The sequence below is a fragment of the Taeniopygia guttata genome, chromosome 19 (assembly GCF_048771995.1).
Source record: "Taeniopygia guttata chromosome 19, bTaeGut7.mat, whole genome shotgun sequence".
Taxonomy (NCBI): domain Eukaryota; kingdom Metazoa; phylum Chordata; class Aves; order Passeriformes; family Estrildidae; genus Taeniopygia; species Taeniopygia guttata.
Window position 1 is genome coordinate 10,610,263 of NC_133044.1, and position 15,482 is coordinate 10,625,744.

The following is a 15,482-nucleotide window of genomic DNA, read 5'->3' on the forward strand; positions in this document are numbered from 1 at the left end:
AAAGTCCCTTCTGACCCAAACCATTCTTTAATTCTGTGATTTTGTGTATCCCTTAATCTCTCTGCTCTCCTTCCTTCTCTACATAGAGAATGCTGAAAGATTATTAATTCTTGTGTTCACATAAAAACATATTCCCTTCATCTTAAGGGCACAGCACCAAGATTAGCTTATTTGCAAAGTGATACTTCAAATATGTATTTCCTAAGTGAGGGGACCAAAGAATATATTTTCAATCTTATTCTTGACTCTTGTCATGTCACTGTTGAAGTCTCAGTAAATTAATTCAAAGCAGAACTTTGTCAAAAGGTTTCTTTTTATGTGTTTTCAAATTTCTTTGTGGACTTCAGCAACAAAATTTCTCTGTTTTTCTTTTCTTTTCTTTTCTTTTCTTTTCTTTTCTTTTCTTTTCTTTTCTTCTTTTCTTTTCTTTTCTTTTCTTTTCTTTTCTTTTCTTTTCTTTTCTTTTCTTTTCTTTTCTTTTCTTTTCTTTTCTTTTCTTTTCTTTTCTTTTCTTTTCTTTTCTTTTCTTTTCTTTTCTTTTCTTTTCTTTTCTTTTCTTTTCTTTTCTTTTCTTTTCTTTTCTTTTCTTTTCTTTTCTTTTCTTTTCTTTTCTTTTCTTTCTTTCCTTTTCTTTTCTTTTCCTGTGAGAGCAGTAAAAGAAAAGATGCCCACCTGGGTCTTTTAGACCATAATTATTTGAAGGGTTTAATTCTGTTTGCTTTCTCCTATTGGCAAAACCTTTGCTTGAGGTAGGGCTGGATCAGAGAAATGCAGTGAAGCTTTATTATGAGAGAATAACAAAAAATCAATCAAGGAGGCTGTGTGAGAAGTGGGAGTTATTGGTGCCACCTGACTATGCAAGTCCAGTCATGCCTTCAAAATGCATCAGTGGCCGAGGGTTCTTTTGCCCATGATCACCTTTATGGCGAGTGGTAACCTCAGAGCAGTCGTGGTTCTCTGAGTGATACACCCCCGTTAAATAATTGTCTTTGTATGAAGGGCTTAAAATTCACATGGCCAAAAGGGGATTCTTAAAATAAAGAGCAGCTGAAAACATCTGTTTTAACACAGCGTGAAGAGCACCACATTTTCCCTTGAGAAAAGCAGAATAGTTGCATTAGTAATGCACTTGCAAAACTCGTTGTAGGATTCATCTTGCCTAAGATTCATCTGAATGTGTAATAGTCAGTTGGATGTGCCTGGGCTTGCACAGAGATTGCACAGAGAGTCAGTGGAGAGAAACAGGCACCTCCCAGAGCTTGAATCACTCCAACTTTCTTAGATGGATGCCTTTAGAAGACAATTCATTTCTTTCTGATGAGCCTATTAATTAATCCAGTGTGCAAGGAGTTGACAGCTGCCAGACCTCTGGGGCTGTGGCAGGAAGGCATTAATCCCACCTGGCTGTTGAAGAGCAGACAACACTGTCTCCCATTTTCCCTTCTCGAAGAGACTTTCTTCATTTCAGTGATCATTTTCATTTTCATCAATCCTTTGGGTGGTACAGGACCAGAGCTTGCAGATTTTGTATCCAGACCCATTCCAAGTGTTCATTGATCAGGCAGGAACAGGCACAGCTGCATTCCCTAATTTCCTGCACAGCTTTGAGTTCTGTTGACCTCAGATGAGTAACTACCTCCCCTTAAGCATAACTTTTGGGCCTGACTTTATAAGTTCCCAGTGAAAGGATTGTCTTAAGTTGCTTCCTCGGTATTTCCCGTGTAGTGCGTGCTTGAGTGGGATGGGAGATGCTGGAGAGTGTCAGTCTTGTGTCCTTTGGCCCAGCTGAGCTGGTGATAATCCCTTTTGATGCCTATTCCTACCCACAACGCCTGGAAATGGTTCAGGATATTCCTTCAGTTTCCAACAGATCTTTAGAGAAATGATGTGGCATGTGCTACTTAGAGCTTGGAACACATCTGATGCTGGTCATGTTGGATTTGCATTTATTTCATAGAACCATAAAAACATGGAATGAGTTGATTTGGGAGGGACCTTAAAGCTAATCCCATTCCACCCCTGTCATGGGCAGTGACACCTTCAAATACCCCAGGGTGCTCCAAGTCCTGTCCAACCTGGCCTCAGACACCTCCAGGGCTGGGGCAGCCACAGCTTCTCTGAGCAGCCTGTGCCAGGGCCTCCCCACCCTCACATCCAAGAATTTCTTCCCAAAGTCTCATCTATCCCTGCCCTCAGGCAGTGGGAATCTATTACCCCCTGTTCTGTGACTCCAGGACCTTGTAAATAGTCTCTTTCCATCTTTCTTCTTGGCTCCTTCAGGCACTGGAAGGTCACAATGAGGTCACCCCAAAGACTTCTCCAGGCTGAACAATCCCAACTCTCCCAGCCTTTCCTCCCAGCAGAGCTGTTCCATCCCTCTGATCATCCTGGTGCCTCATCTGGATTTGCTCAGACGGTCCAAGTCCTTGCTGTGCTGGAACCCCAAGGCTGGATTTCTGGGCTTTCCCATTTCCTGAGCCTGCAGGTAGTCCTGGGACCTGTGAAAAGCCCTCAGTACAATGGGAGCCCCTCCTGCGTGCAGACCCCACCAGGAAAAGTGCCTGGGGGTCTTGCTCAGCCTTATCACTGAACCATTGGACTGGTGAGAGCTTTCCCCAAAAGTGCTGGGCTTAGTTTAGTGCTTGGCGTGGCCATTCCGATCAGGCTGTTTGGAAGTGGCAGTTCTGAAATGGAAGAGTAAGTGATTTTCCCAGTATTAACAGCCTCTGTGCCAAAGAGTGGAACTGGATACAGTCGCTGGTAAAGCTGCAGCCTTTGTGCCCTCAGCTAAAGTGATGATTGGTTTGTTCTTTACTGGAACACTGAGAGACACAAAATAATATAGTCTCAAGAGGAGGGTGTCTGTAAGAATGTGGTGTTAGTGTTATCACTCGTCCAGCTAGATTTCACATGCTTATTTCTATCCAATTAATCCACTTTTTTCCAGTTTTGAGAAAGCAAGATTTAGTGAATGTCTGAATAATTCCCTAATGAACAGATCTCTGCTTTGAAGATAAGAACACTGGCCTTGGTCAACCAAACTCCCGTCCCAAAGCTCACTGTCTCTTTGGACAGAAATGCCCAAGGAAGAGGCAAGAGGACAGCAAGCAGGAACTGATGCATTCCCAAAATACTTCCAACAGAGTCTATTTCCTCACTGACAGGGTGGTCAGGCACTGGAAGAGGCTGCCTAGGGAGGTTTGGATTTCCCGTCCTGGAGGTGCCCAAGGAAGACCTGGACATGGCATTCAGCCCTCTAGGCTGGGGACAAGGTGGGGATTGGTTACAGCTTTGACTCCATGGTCTGGGAGGGCTTTCCCACTCCAAATGATCCTGTGATTCCTTGTGAGCTGAGGGAATTAATAAACCATAAGCTGTACTTAATAGCCCTAGGTGTATTACGTTTCCATGAATTTGTTTGTCCCAATTGATGCAGACAGTGGCACACGCATAACTGTGCCAAGGACTTCACCATGGGGCTGCTGTGCCCAGAACCACCTTGCCCTGTCTCTTTTGAGCCTCCTGCATTCAATCTCCACTTGGCTTTGGTGTCATCTCCATCTATGTCCCTCTCATGGCCCATGATTTTAAACACTCTGTCTCAGTTCCCTCAGTTGCAATTTCTCTGGAATGGAGAGTCCTGCCCTACTTTGCTGTTCTTCAGGACAGTGTTCTGTCCACCATCCATGTGCCCTCCCTGGTATGTTCTTGCTGAAATGCAGGGTCCAACCAGAGCTTCTGTGGGCCCAAGTACATCTCCTTTCTCATCCAAACTAAGTTAATTTTAAGGATGATCTGTCTTGTTTGGAAGAAGGAAGGGGCTGTGGTTTTTTCGTAATTTATCAGTAAATATTGATTTATTCCATAAAATGCCATTCATCCCCGTTTCCATAGTACTCAAAGGAGATTGTTGTTCCTTGATAGCTATTTCATAACAGCTGGTGAGAGAATGGGCTGTCACTGGTAATTTCTCCTGGGTAAGACTGGATCAACCATAAGCTCTTGGACAAAAGAGCTTAGAAACTTCTCTCGAATTATCAGGGCAGGATGAGAGCATGTGAGTGAAGTCTCCTGGGTCTGTTTGTTGACTCTTGCTTCAATCTTGAAGTCTTAGAAATGAATAGCCACCTTCCCCTTTGATATCTCTGCCCTCAGCAAACACCTCCTTCAGTGGTTTGACTTTTTACTTATAGGTTTTAATAGCATATGATCTGGATTTCATGTCTAACACTCATCTCCTGTTCCACAAACACTTTTTACCTTCAGGTCTTTCCTTTTCTTTTCTTAGAAGATTGGGTTTTCCTATAGTATCTGTTTGTTTTCCCTTGGAATCATTCCAACACACTACAAAAAAATTTCTCCTTTGCTATTGCTCGCTGGTTTTGTCTTCACTTGAGCCCTTCAAAAGCTGCTTTTGTTGGTTTCTCAGGTTTGCAAACACATTTTGGAGCTTGCAGTGAGAGATTCACAGCTATCATTTGGGGGCTTTGGCAGTATCCAGAATTGTGTTCTGTTCACAGGTCACAGAATGTTCTCAAAGATGCCCAGATTTCATCATAAAGCTGCTCAGAATTAGCTTCTGGGTAATGTGAGTCATTCCCACATCTGCTGCTTTGGAACGATGGCCACCAGCTCTTTCTGTGTTGTTCAGCTCCCCGGTTTGTTCTCCAAACAGCACAAAAATACAGCAGCATCCTATTGAAAAGGGCAATAGGCAGAGATATTAAAAAATTTCTTGGTTATCGTAGCAATGATCTCATGCAAAATCCCATGTAAGTGCCCAGAATTGCAAGTTTATTATCTGAGCTGTTTGCCATCTCAAGTTATACCTGTTACATTTACTGATCATCAACATTGGACTAAATTTGATTTCATCAAGGATTTTTCTCTTGCTCAGAACAATTGCAGACTATAAAGACTGTCTGTCCTGCAAATAATGCCTTTGCTTTTAAATTATCTCTGTCTATCACCAAGTAATACTTGCAGAAAACTGTCTCATCTACAAGTTGATTTTCAGAACAAAATCAGTGTTTAATTTCACTGTGAAATTCACATTCCTATGTGAATCCACTTTCTGTGGCTTGCTGTGATGATAAAGTCAAACATCTAAATCAAAAGGCTGATAGTAAAACACTAAAGACTGTAGTTAGGAGTGTCTACGTGTGTGTAGATCAATTTCCCAATGTATGCTTTTAATATTTATTAGAATATATATAAAATAAATAATACATATATTTATATACAATACATATAATATATAACATATATTACAATAAATGTTTTTGAAGACAAAGAAATTAGTCTTCAAATCATTTGGGTAAGAATAGATTGCTGGAATTTATTTTATGCTGTGACTTTTGAAATGTTAAATCAAAGTAAGCCATACCACTCTGCAAACTGAGCACAGATTCTAGGAGTCTGGTGGCTGTGTTCAGATGCTTGAGCCCCACCATGGGGTTGTCCTGCAGCTCCCTGCCACGGCAGCAGCACTTCCAGGGGAGCCCAGGGAGCAGGGCAGCCTGCAGCAGAGAGCTGGAGGCTTCTGGACTTCTGGAATGAAGGCTATAGATTTGAAAATGGATCTGCTTGAGAAAAATGAACCCATTGTGGGTTACAAATATCTATTTCAAAGAAGCCCTGAACATGAAACAGCAGTTCTGTAATTCAAGTGAGGTTCCAGGGCAGCAGCATAGTGGGTGTCCTCATCAGTGCAGTAGTTTGTTCTTCAAGTTTTTTGCTTGACTTCACCAGAATTTATCTTAGTTAACGAGTCCATGTTTATCTTTGAAGAATGTCCTTGCCTGGACAAAAAGAGATCTTTTATTATTATGAAAAGACTGGGAAATAGCTCCACTTTTTTCCCCAGACAGCTTTTTGCAGCCCTGAGTTTCACTTGATGAATGAGAAAGACTATAGTGACTTTTGGAATCAGCCCCACCTCCAAGGTGCCTTATGAAAGAGAACTACAGGACTTACTCTAAATGCTTTATATCATTCCAGTGTAAAGTGCTCCTTATTTGGAGGGCCTGGCTTATCAGATATCAAAAGATCTGAAGTAAAAATGTAAGGGCTTCCTTTTCTACTACAGCATAAAGCTTATCCTTTTTTTTTTACCCTCACAAAAGACAAGCAAAGCTAGTTATGCTTATGTGTGTTGAAAAAGGCTTGACCTACCCAAGCTTGATGATCCAGTTTCCTGTCTGGCAAATATCAGCCTTTGTCTTTTATTCATGATTTCTCTTTAAAATATAAGCTTATCCAAGTTTATCCAACCATATCCAACTTGGCCAGGCTATGGCTAGGATAATGTGTTGCTGTAAGGATGGAAATAGCCAGAAGCCAGTCAAGACATTGATATTCCAATATTTCTTTTTCATCCAGTCCACCTTTGTCCTCTCACTTTCATCATGAGCTTCTTTTTCATCCAGGATTTAAGGATCAGAGTGGTGGGAGTCACAATCACAAAACTTATCTCAGAATTTATGTTTGGGATAGAAAATTATTCCAAAGCTTTTGGTTAGTCATGGCAGTCCCTGAAAAGGGCTGGTTGTCAGTGAAACTCCCATCTTCCTTTTCACCACTTTGGCTATATTTGACCATTTTTACTCTTGAGCTCAACTGACTGGCAAACCATCAGTCTTTTGAGTCCTGACTTTTGAGTCTTGACTTCTCCATCTTTTGTCCCTTTTCACTGTTTTACTGCTGCCCCTGTCTCATTCTTGTCTGTCCTAGCTAGAGAAACTGAAATAATTTAAATTGCACTTTGAGCACTTTGTCCAGTTTGAACTGCAGGTGAGATCCTGTATTTTATCCCAGAAGATGACCTGTGTTACCACAGGTGCAAGCTGAGCTCCCTGAGAAGAGGCAGAAGAAGTTGCAGTGTGGAGGGGTTTGGTTTTGGCAGCATGAGCTCATCCGTCCCTGGACAGTTGAATTGGAAACCAGGATCTTACCTAAAATCCTGGCTGCTTCAGACAATAATCAACCAATGGAGCGAAAAAGAAACACCTTGTTCATGGTTTAAGAAATACAGCTGAAAAAAAATTAAATTAAAGGAACCACGTTTAAACTCAGACCACAAAAATATTAAAGTGGCTTGCCTTTAATGGAAGGACTTTGCTTAACTTCACCTCTAAACTTCTCCAATTCCAGCTTTTCTCTTCCCCCCCTCCCCCCTGCTCTACAGGTGATGGCTGTCTGCAGGCTGGTGCATCTGCAAGAGTCACAGCAGGTCTTGACTCCCCTTGTAGGTGATCCTGTGGCTTCCACTTTTAATTAATTAATCAATGGAATTAGCTTTTTATTAACCATTACTTCAGCTAGAAAGTTTGAGGATAATCAGGCACTAAGGACTAATCCTTCATACCTAAATCTCTTCCAAAATAAACCTGCATTTTAATTATACCTGATTTTCTCTTCATCATATTTATATGACTCATCTTTGTCAAAAATTATCTTTCCTATATCCTTTAACTCTGATTTATCCCTAGAAAAAGCAAGAGGATGGTTTTGAAATTTCTCCTTGTCTTCTTTTTGCTTTGAAGGTTGTTGATCTATATGAATTTTACTAAAGAAAAAGGCCATTGGACGTGGCTGTGCCTTGTCAGCTTGTGCTCACAGCAGAACATTTCAGCAGCTTTCAGACCTACTCTGTAATGGCAAAAGCATCCTTGGGAGTCATCCCCCCGTAGGCCTGGATAAACTCTTGAAGAGGAAGGAAATGTTATTAGTAGGTAACTGAGTGCAGGTGAATTCACGGTGATGAAGTGGAAGCTTTTAAAACTTGTATTAATCTTACACAGATGCATATTTTGAGATTTGCCACTAAAGGCAAAAATTTTCATTGAGAATTTATATAAATGGTCAGATTGTTTCTGATAAACAGATGTTAAGTTTCTGTTTTCTGTGGAAATTATAATTTAATAACATTTGATTGCTATGAAGCATCCTCACAGGCTTATATTTGGTGATGCCTACCAAGTGCAATTGCACTGTGTGTACCTGTGCCTGCTGTTCCTGTACACAAGGTTTGGAGTGCCCTGTGCAGTGAGGCAGTGCTGGATGTCCCTGAACAGCACCAAAGACAAGCTCCAGGAGAGTGCTCATCCCTGTGCTGTGCTGGAGCTGGTGGGATCTCCCCCAGCACCCCTTCCCTGCGTGCAGCGCTGGCCAGCCCCAAACACTGCCAGCTCTGACAGCTCCTGAGCTGCAGCTGCAGAGCTACATCACAGAATCATGGAATGGTTTGAGCTGGAGGGACCCCTAAAGCTCATCTCATCCCACCCCAGCCATGGCAGGGACACCTCCCACTGTCCCAGGCTGCCCCTGGTCCCAGCCAACCCGGCCTTGGGCACTGCCAGGGATCCAGAGGCAGCCACAGCTGCTCTGGGCACCTGTGCCAGGGCCTGCCCATCCTCCCAGGGAACAATTCCTAATTCCCAATATCCCATCCATCCCTGCCCTCTGGCAGTGGAGAGCCATTCCCCCTCATCCTGGCCATCCATCCCTCATCAATACTCTCACTCCATCTTTCCTGTTGGCTCCTTTAGATACTGGGCATTTTTTCCATTGCTGAAGGTGTTTGGAGTTTAGGGCTCAAATTTCCTTGCTGGGAACTGAAGGATCAGGTGTGCGAGCCCCCTGTTTTGGGGAAAGATTGTTTGGTTTTGAGGCCCCATGTCTGATAGTGGTCCTGGACATGAGCTGGCTCAATGACTGGGGCTTATTCTCTGTTGAAGAGCAATTCAGGGACCATCAACCCTTTAGTTTGACAAATTCTCTCTTCTTTTTTTTCAGAAATACCCTTTCTCTAACTCTTCTTTTCCCAAACTGGAATATTCAGTTACTATATTTGCACAGGTTTTTAGGAATATTGTTACATAACACTGTCAAATAATGCAAATGTAACTCTATCAATATGATACACATATTATTTATATATATATATTTATTTATTTAACACTGAGCATACTCACAGAATCACAGAATTAGTAAAGTTGGAAGGAACTTGGAACACTGGTTTCATCGGGTGGGACTTATGAATGGGACATATCTGGTGCCACCTCCCTGCTGAGGCAGGGCCATCCCACAGCACAGGGCACAGTGGCATTGCGCTGCGGTGGCCCTGCCTGGGCAGGGAGGTGGCACAAGTGATCCTCTGTTGTTCCTTTCAGCCTTACACATTCTGGAATTCTGGCTTATTTCTTCTGGCCAATTTGATGGCTGAGGACAGAGTTCAGGCTGTAGGGATATGTACTCTAACTTTTTGAATTCTACTTTCTTTATTTTGTGTTTTGCTTAATTTTGTAAATTCAATCTGGCACCCTCAATCCTGAGTTACTAATGTATTATGTAACATATCCAGGTAGTGTTCACCGCAGCTTAGATGCCTTTTTTGGGTGGAGAAGAATAATTATTTTATACTGAAGTGATTACAGGAAAATACGGAGTGATGTTTGGCCTTCCTTCCTTCCTTCCTTCCTTCCTTCCTTCCTTCCTTCCTTCCTTCCTTCCTTCCTTCCTTCCTTCCTTCCTTCCTTCCTTCCTTCCTTCCTTCCTTCCTTCCTTCCTTCCTTCCTTCCTTCCTTCCTTCCTTCCTTCCTTCCTTCCTTCCTTCCTTCCTTCCTTCCTTCCTTCCTTCCTTCCTTCCTTCCTTCCTTCCTTCCTTCCTTCCTTCCTTCCTTCCTTCCTTCCTTCCTTCCTTCCTTCCTTCCTTCCTTCCTTCCTTCCTTCCTTCCTTCCTTCCTTCCTTCCTTCCTTCCTTCCTTCCTTCCTTCCTTCCTTCCTTCCTTCCTTCCTTCCTTCCTTCCTTCCTTCCTTCCTTCCTTCCTTCCTTCCTTCCTTCCTTCCTTCCTTCCATCTCTCCCCTTTCCCTCCTTCCTTGTTGTTTTTTTGAGAATAATCAGTGTGATCTGGGAATATTCAGGAACTTGGTATCTGACTGAATCTCTAGAAGGGACAGATTCAGCTGGAAAACCTAGTGGAAACAATTTCCTCTCCGTTGGTAAAAAAGAGATTTGACTTTTTTTAAGAGATTGCCAAGGAAACTACTTTGAAACTTTTAGAGAAAGGGGAGATAGGAATAGTTTAGTTATTGGTGGCAGCGTGAATCCTCAAATATAACAGTTAAAATATTACACTTGTATAGCCTCTTAGTGATCTTACCAACACACTTCTGCAGAGATGCTTACACTAATTCCTCTTCCATGAAAAAGGTATTCATTCAATTAGTAATTAAAACCTGAAGTTCTGGGAGTTGCAGAACCCTGGATGTCACAATTTGGAGCTGAAGTCCACAGATGTGTTTGCTGAAGGCGACAGTGTTCTAAAGAAAACGCTGAGTAATGAGATGGCTGGAAGTAACTGGGAAAAAACCCACCAAACTGATGAAGATGATGTAGAAGTCCAAATATTTCACCTCAAATCACAAAATAAATGTTGTACCAGCCTCCTGATATCTATGCTGAAGTACATGAGAAAAAACAGCAGCAGAACTTCTGAGGGCAACACAATCCTCTAATCTAGCAATGAAAAGAGAAACCTAAATGCCCAAAGATTAGTGAGACATAAGAGGACACCAGGAGCCCTCTGGATACATTTTAGAGCCAAAGTTGGTGCCACTTTCAGCCTTGTAGGAAGTTCTTTCCTTCCCAGCTGTGCATCCAGGAGCTGGTGGTGGAGTTGGAAGAGCTGTTCTCACTTCAAAGGGGAGTTTGTAGATTCCAGATAATGGTGTTAGTTAAAAATTCAGCTCAATGGCCATTAGTTTGAAACATTTAAGGAAGAATGAAGTATCTTTGTCAGTACAGAGAAAGAACAAGGCCTGCAGCTCTTTGCCTCAGATGTGAATGTCTCTGCTGAGAGACTAAAGCTCTCCTGAGTGCCATTCCCAGGGCTGCTGTGGGGACTTAAGGATGTGTGTTCACTTTCTTGACCAGAGCATGGGAGGACTTTGCTGATAATTTGTTTTGTTGTTGTTTTATATTTTAAGCTTGAAGAACTAGAAGGATTCCTGTACTTTGAATTGCAGGCCTCAAATTCCCAAGTTGGAGCTGCACTTTTTAGTCCCTGATAGGAGCACACCCACCATGTGTGTGCCAGGGGACACACACAAGGCCCCAGATTTACTCAGCATTCCCGCGTCTTCCTAGATCTCCATCTGCTGGCAGATGTGCCTTTCAAGTGGGGTGCTTTGGAAAGGAAGGAACAAGAGAGAGCATGTGAAAATGTGCAGCAGCTGCCAGCTGGGCTCCCTATGTATATAGTTATATGTGTGCACAGCTATATTTATATACGTGTATGTAGCTACAGTTATATATATGTCTATAGTTATAGGATAGTTATATTTTTATATATAACATATACACATATGTGTTATGTCTAGTATATATATCTATATAATACATATATATTATATACATATATGTATATGGTTATGTATAGTTATCTGTATACAGTTAGATTTACATATATAGTTATATGTACATAGTTGTAGGTATATTGACATTTCATAGGTGTGTTGATATTTAGATGAGTAGATAGATATTTAAATAGATGACATACTGAATCTGAGGTTTTTAATAGAAATGGATGTTGATTTGCATTTTCTCTGAGTTTTAAATTGCAGATGATTGAGTGCTGTAGTTGAAAGCATGCTTCGTGTTTCAGGAGTTGTGGCTGTCACGACAAATAACCCTCAGCACAGCGACAAGTTTACAAAAGAGGGGACCGACCCCTCGTTGGCATCACTTGTTCATTTCCGCGAGTGACTCAAGGGGTGTCACAACCCCGCCTGCTGACCAGTCCGCTTTCCTGGGGCCCCTTTTCCCGGAGCAGGGGGCGCGATCCCCGGCCCGCTTCGGGTCGCGGGTCGGTTCCCCGGTGCCCTCCCGCACCCCCGCTCCGGCCCGAGCCCGCGGCTCCGGCCCGCAGCATCCTGCACCTCCCCGCGGAGCCCGAGCGGCGGAAATCCAGACCTCTGACATCAGCCCGAGCTGGAACCTCCCCGAGCCCGAGCCCGAGCCCGAGCCGAGCGCGGGGGCGATGGGCAGCGCCCCGCGGGGCAGCGCGGCCGGCGCGGAGCCGCGGCGGGCCGGGCCCGGCCGGGTGTCCCCCGCCCCCGCGGGCCCGGGCGCTGCAGGCGGGCGGTGGGGCGGGAGGGGGAGCCCGCGGCCCGGCCGGGGGCGGCGGCTCGGCTGCTCCACCCGCCCGTGTCCGCAGGTACGAGCGCCCGGCCGGCCCGGGGCTGCGCCGCTCGCCCGCCCGCCGGGACCTTCCGCCGCCGCCGCCGAGCCGCGCTCCGGGCCCCGCCGCGCCGCCCGCCCCCGGCAGCGGCTCCGCTGCCGGCTCGCTGCCCATGTCCCAGCGCTGCCCGCCGTCCGCGCTCGCTGCCGGTGCCCGCCTCCGCTGCGGGGACGCCGCGCCTTGGAAGCCTTCCCGGAGCGCGCGGGGGTGCTGGCGCAGGTCGGGCGATTACATGCGGACACTTCACTTCCAGCCATGCCTGCCTCGGGAGCTCTCTGTCTGCTGTAATTTTCTTCCTTTGATCTCCCTGGATCCTTTTTCGGGCTGCGGAGCTCCGCTTGCACCTACCTGCCTGCTGCGTGTGTGCGAGAGTTTTTCTCTTTTTTTAGATACTTTTTTTGGTTAGAAATTCCAATTCTATTTTTTTTTTAAGACCGAACCCAAACATCACCAGAGCCACATGGTTTTGTTAAGCTACTGGAAATAACCTTTGCCTGGGATTTACAGGAGGATTCACTCTCGGCCCGGCCCCTGCGAACTCCAGCAGGCTCACTGCCTAACAGGTTTGCAAAGTTTTTTTTTCTTGTATTATCCCCTTTTCTCTACAGAGCCATGCGATCACTGTAACTTCAGTTTAATCGAAAACACTTTCTGTCTTAATTCTCCCAGTTATGAAGACTCGTCGATGCGTTTCATGTGACCTTTGGGTAGACCGTGGAGCTTTCTATTTTATTTTGTGGGGCCTTGAGTCGGGATCTTCTTAACGTGTGCTTGGAAGTGCTTATACCGGAACTCGGGCGCGCACAGAAATAGTGCGAGAGAAACCAGATACACCGTAACTTTTTGCCCCATACCTGTTGGGCTTCATGTCTAAACTTTGGCACTGTGTGGGGGCTTTTTTATTTCTCGGGAGCTTCCAGCCATGAAGAGGAGCTCTGTGTTCTATTAATTATCTTTGAGAACTCTATCCGGAGTCAAACTGTGAGCATGGATTTCTAAGGGAAAAGTAAAGCTGATCTCCAGGATTGAATGAAGCACTTCTGGTATGAGGAAGATGGAAGGGATCATTTCCATTTGGAAGGGAACAGTACTAGAGCAAGCCTTATTGTCACCATAAATTCAAGGAATACCGCCTGCCTAATTTCTGGGAAGGATACCAATCGGTGCAGATAACATTCAAGGTTGTGCTTATGCTCTGGGAAATGCTAGCAAGAAGGTGAGGTGTCTCTCGAGGGTATTTGGGATGGATGTTTTGAACCTGTGGGTCTTCACAACCCTCGGCCAGGAGACAGGAGGCCTCCAGATCCGCGGGGAGACCTCGCCGTGCCTCACCTCCCTGGGACCGAGGAGCTCCTAACGCTCCCCGTGCACCCAGACTGACTTCTCGCTTGCAACCTGTTCCAACCCGATCCTTCTGGATTTATCTGTCGGAGGAGAGACTCGCGACTTAGGATTTTTATTTTTCAGTTTGTTTGTTTAAAATATGCCTCTGAGCTCCCGGCGGCCTCTGAGCACGTGGCACGGGGCGAGAGGAGCGGCGATGGCGAGAGCCGGCGTCGCCGGGGAGCCCCGCTGGCGGTGACCGAGCCCCGCTGGCGGTGACCGAGCCCCGCTGGCGGTGACCGAGCCCCGCTGGCGGTGACCGAGCCCCGCTGGCGGTGACCGAGCCCCGCTGGCGGTGACCGAGCCCCGCTGGCGGTGACCGAGCCCCGCTCTGCGGCCCCTGCCTCTGTCCGCAGCCGGCTCGGAGCCCCGGAGCGGTGCCGCCGGCCGGGCCCGCCGCGGTGAGGACGCGTTCCCGAGCGGTATGAACGGCCGGAGCCCGCTGCTGGTAGCATGAGTGCTGGCCCCCAGGTGCAGCTGGCTGTCCTCTGGCCTTGGCTGCTCATGGCGACCCTGCAGGCAGGACTGGGCCACACCGGGCTGGCGCTGGCGGCGGCCGTGGAGTCGGAGCGGGCGGCGGCGCAGAAAGCCATCATCAGGGTGATCCCGCTCAAAGTGGAGCCCATCATCCTGGAAGGGGAGTTCGCCAGCGTCGCCGAGGTGACTCCGGCCGAAGGGAAACTGCTCCAGGTAAGAGCAGCGGTGCCTCGTCGCGGCCCGCCCCAGCCCGTTCCCTTTCCCTCCCGGGTGCCTCGGCTCCCGTGTCCCGCCGTGGTTTGTGGCGCTCCGTGCGTTGTCCCCGCGGGCCCGGTCACGGCTCCCGTGTCCCGCCGTGGTTTGTGGCGCTCCGTGCGCTGTCCCCGCGGGCCCGGTCACGGCGCGCAGAGGTCCGAGCCTTCCTTCGGGGCCGAGCTGTGGCTGCGCCTGATTGCTGCTGGATGTGGTCGGCTGATTCCGTAGAGATTATTTCGTATCTTAATTGATGTTATAAAGCTGAGTGTGTCAAGTCACATTCGGGATGTGAAACGTCTGACGGAAGACAGGATTAGTATTTTTTTCCTCTGAAATTCGTGAGGTTTTCCACACACTGCCGAGGTCGGGGTTTTGTTTCAGTCCTGAAACCCATCCTGGCTGTGCCCACCAGAATCCCTGGCCCTGCTTGTTGTTGCCTGTACCTAAAGGGTGAATGTTACCTACACAGGAGCTCCGGCGGTGTCACCACCAGGTTTTTTTATAGATAAATTTATGTTCTGTTAATGTTCTGCTGTGCTCTGACCTTTATTAAGGGTAATCTATTAAGGGCACAGATATCTCCACACCTGGGCAGGAGGTGCACATGCTGCACAGCGAGAACTGAGCCATTCACTGAACAGACCCATCTCCTGCACACTCGAGTTTGGAGCTCATTTTGCTGAGACCTGGTGTGCATTCTCTCCATTCTGTGGCTCATCTGCTTGGCAATTGTGTGCTTTATTCTTGAGAACAACAACAACAACAAAAAAAAATTACAAAATAACCTGCATATTAAGTCTTCAATATTAAGTCTTAATTTTCTCCTGGACTTTTCCAGGACTTTCCAAATGGCGTATGTTGAAATCTTAATTACATTTGTAGTCTGGAAATTTAAATGAAAGTAATAAATTTTGTGTACTTTAAGAAGAGAAAGACAGTTGAGCCAGCTTTAGAACATGGTCACCTGTCTGAAAGTGAACATGGACTATTTGTGACATGAATAAAGCCTGCTTTTCCATGCCTTTTGAACTCCTCAGAATGAAATCTCTGCTATAAAATTATATTACCAGGCTAAAAAAAATATCTGAGACAAATGCACTCAAGGTCCTCTTCTGTTGTGAGGC

The 15,482-nt window shown here is 45.9% G+C and overlaps 1 protein-coding gene and 1 long non-coding RNA gene across 3 annotated transcripts in view; one reads left to right on the forward strand and one right to left on the reverse strand.

Moving 5' to 3' along the window:
• Positions 1-10,961: 10,961 nt before the first annotated feature.
• Positions 10,962-12,268, reverse strand: LOC140685294 (uncharacterized). Its single transcript, XR_012058687.1, has 2 exons — positions 11,976-12,268; positions 10,962-11,189 (listed from the first exon to the last, which is right to left on the reverse strand). It is a non-coding gene; the product is annotated as an uncharacterized lncRNA (long non-coding RNA).
• Positions 12,176-15,482, forward strand: part of RNF43 (ring finger protein 43) — a 60,297-nt gene continuing 56,990 nt past the window's right edge. The window contains exons 1-2 of one of the 2 annotated variants that reach the window (XM_072937325.1): positions 12,176-12,806; positions 12,913-14,316. In XM_072937325.1, the coding sequence (XP_072793426.1) occupies positions 14,080-14,316 (237 nt within the window). In that variant the 5' untranslated portion in view covers positions 12,176-12,806; positions 12,913-14,079. Of the gene's footprint in view, positions 14,317-15,482 lie in introns of both variants that reach the window. The other variant, XM_072937324.1, reaches the window with a different exon arrangement.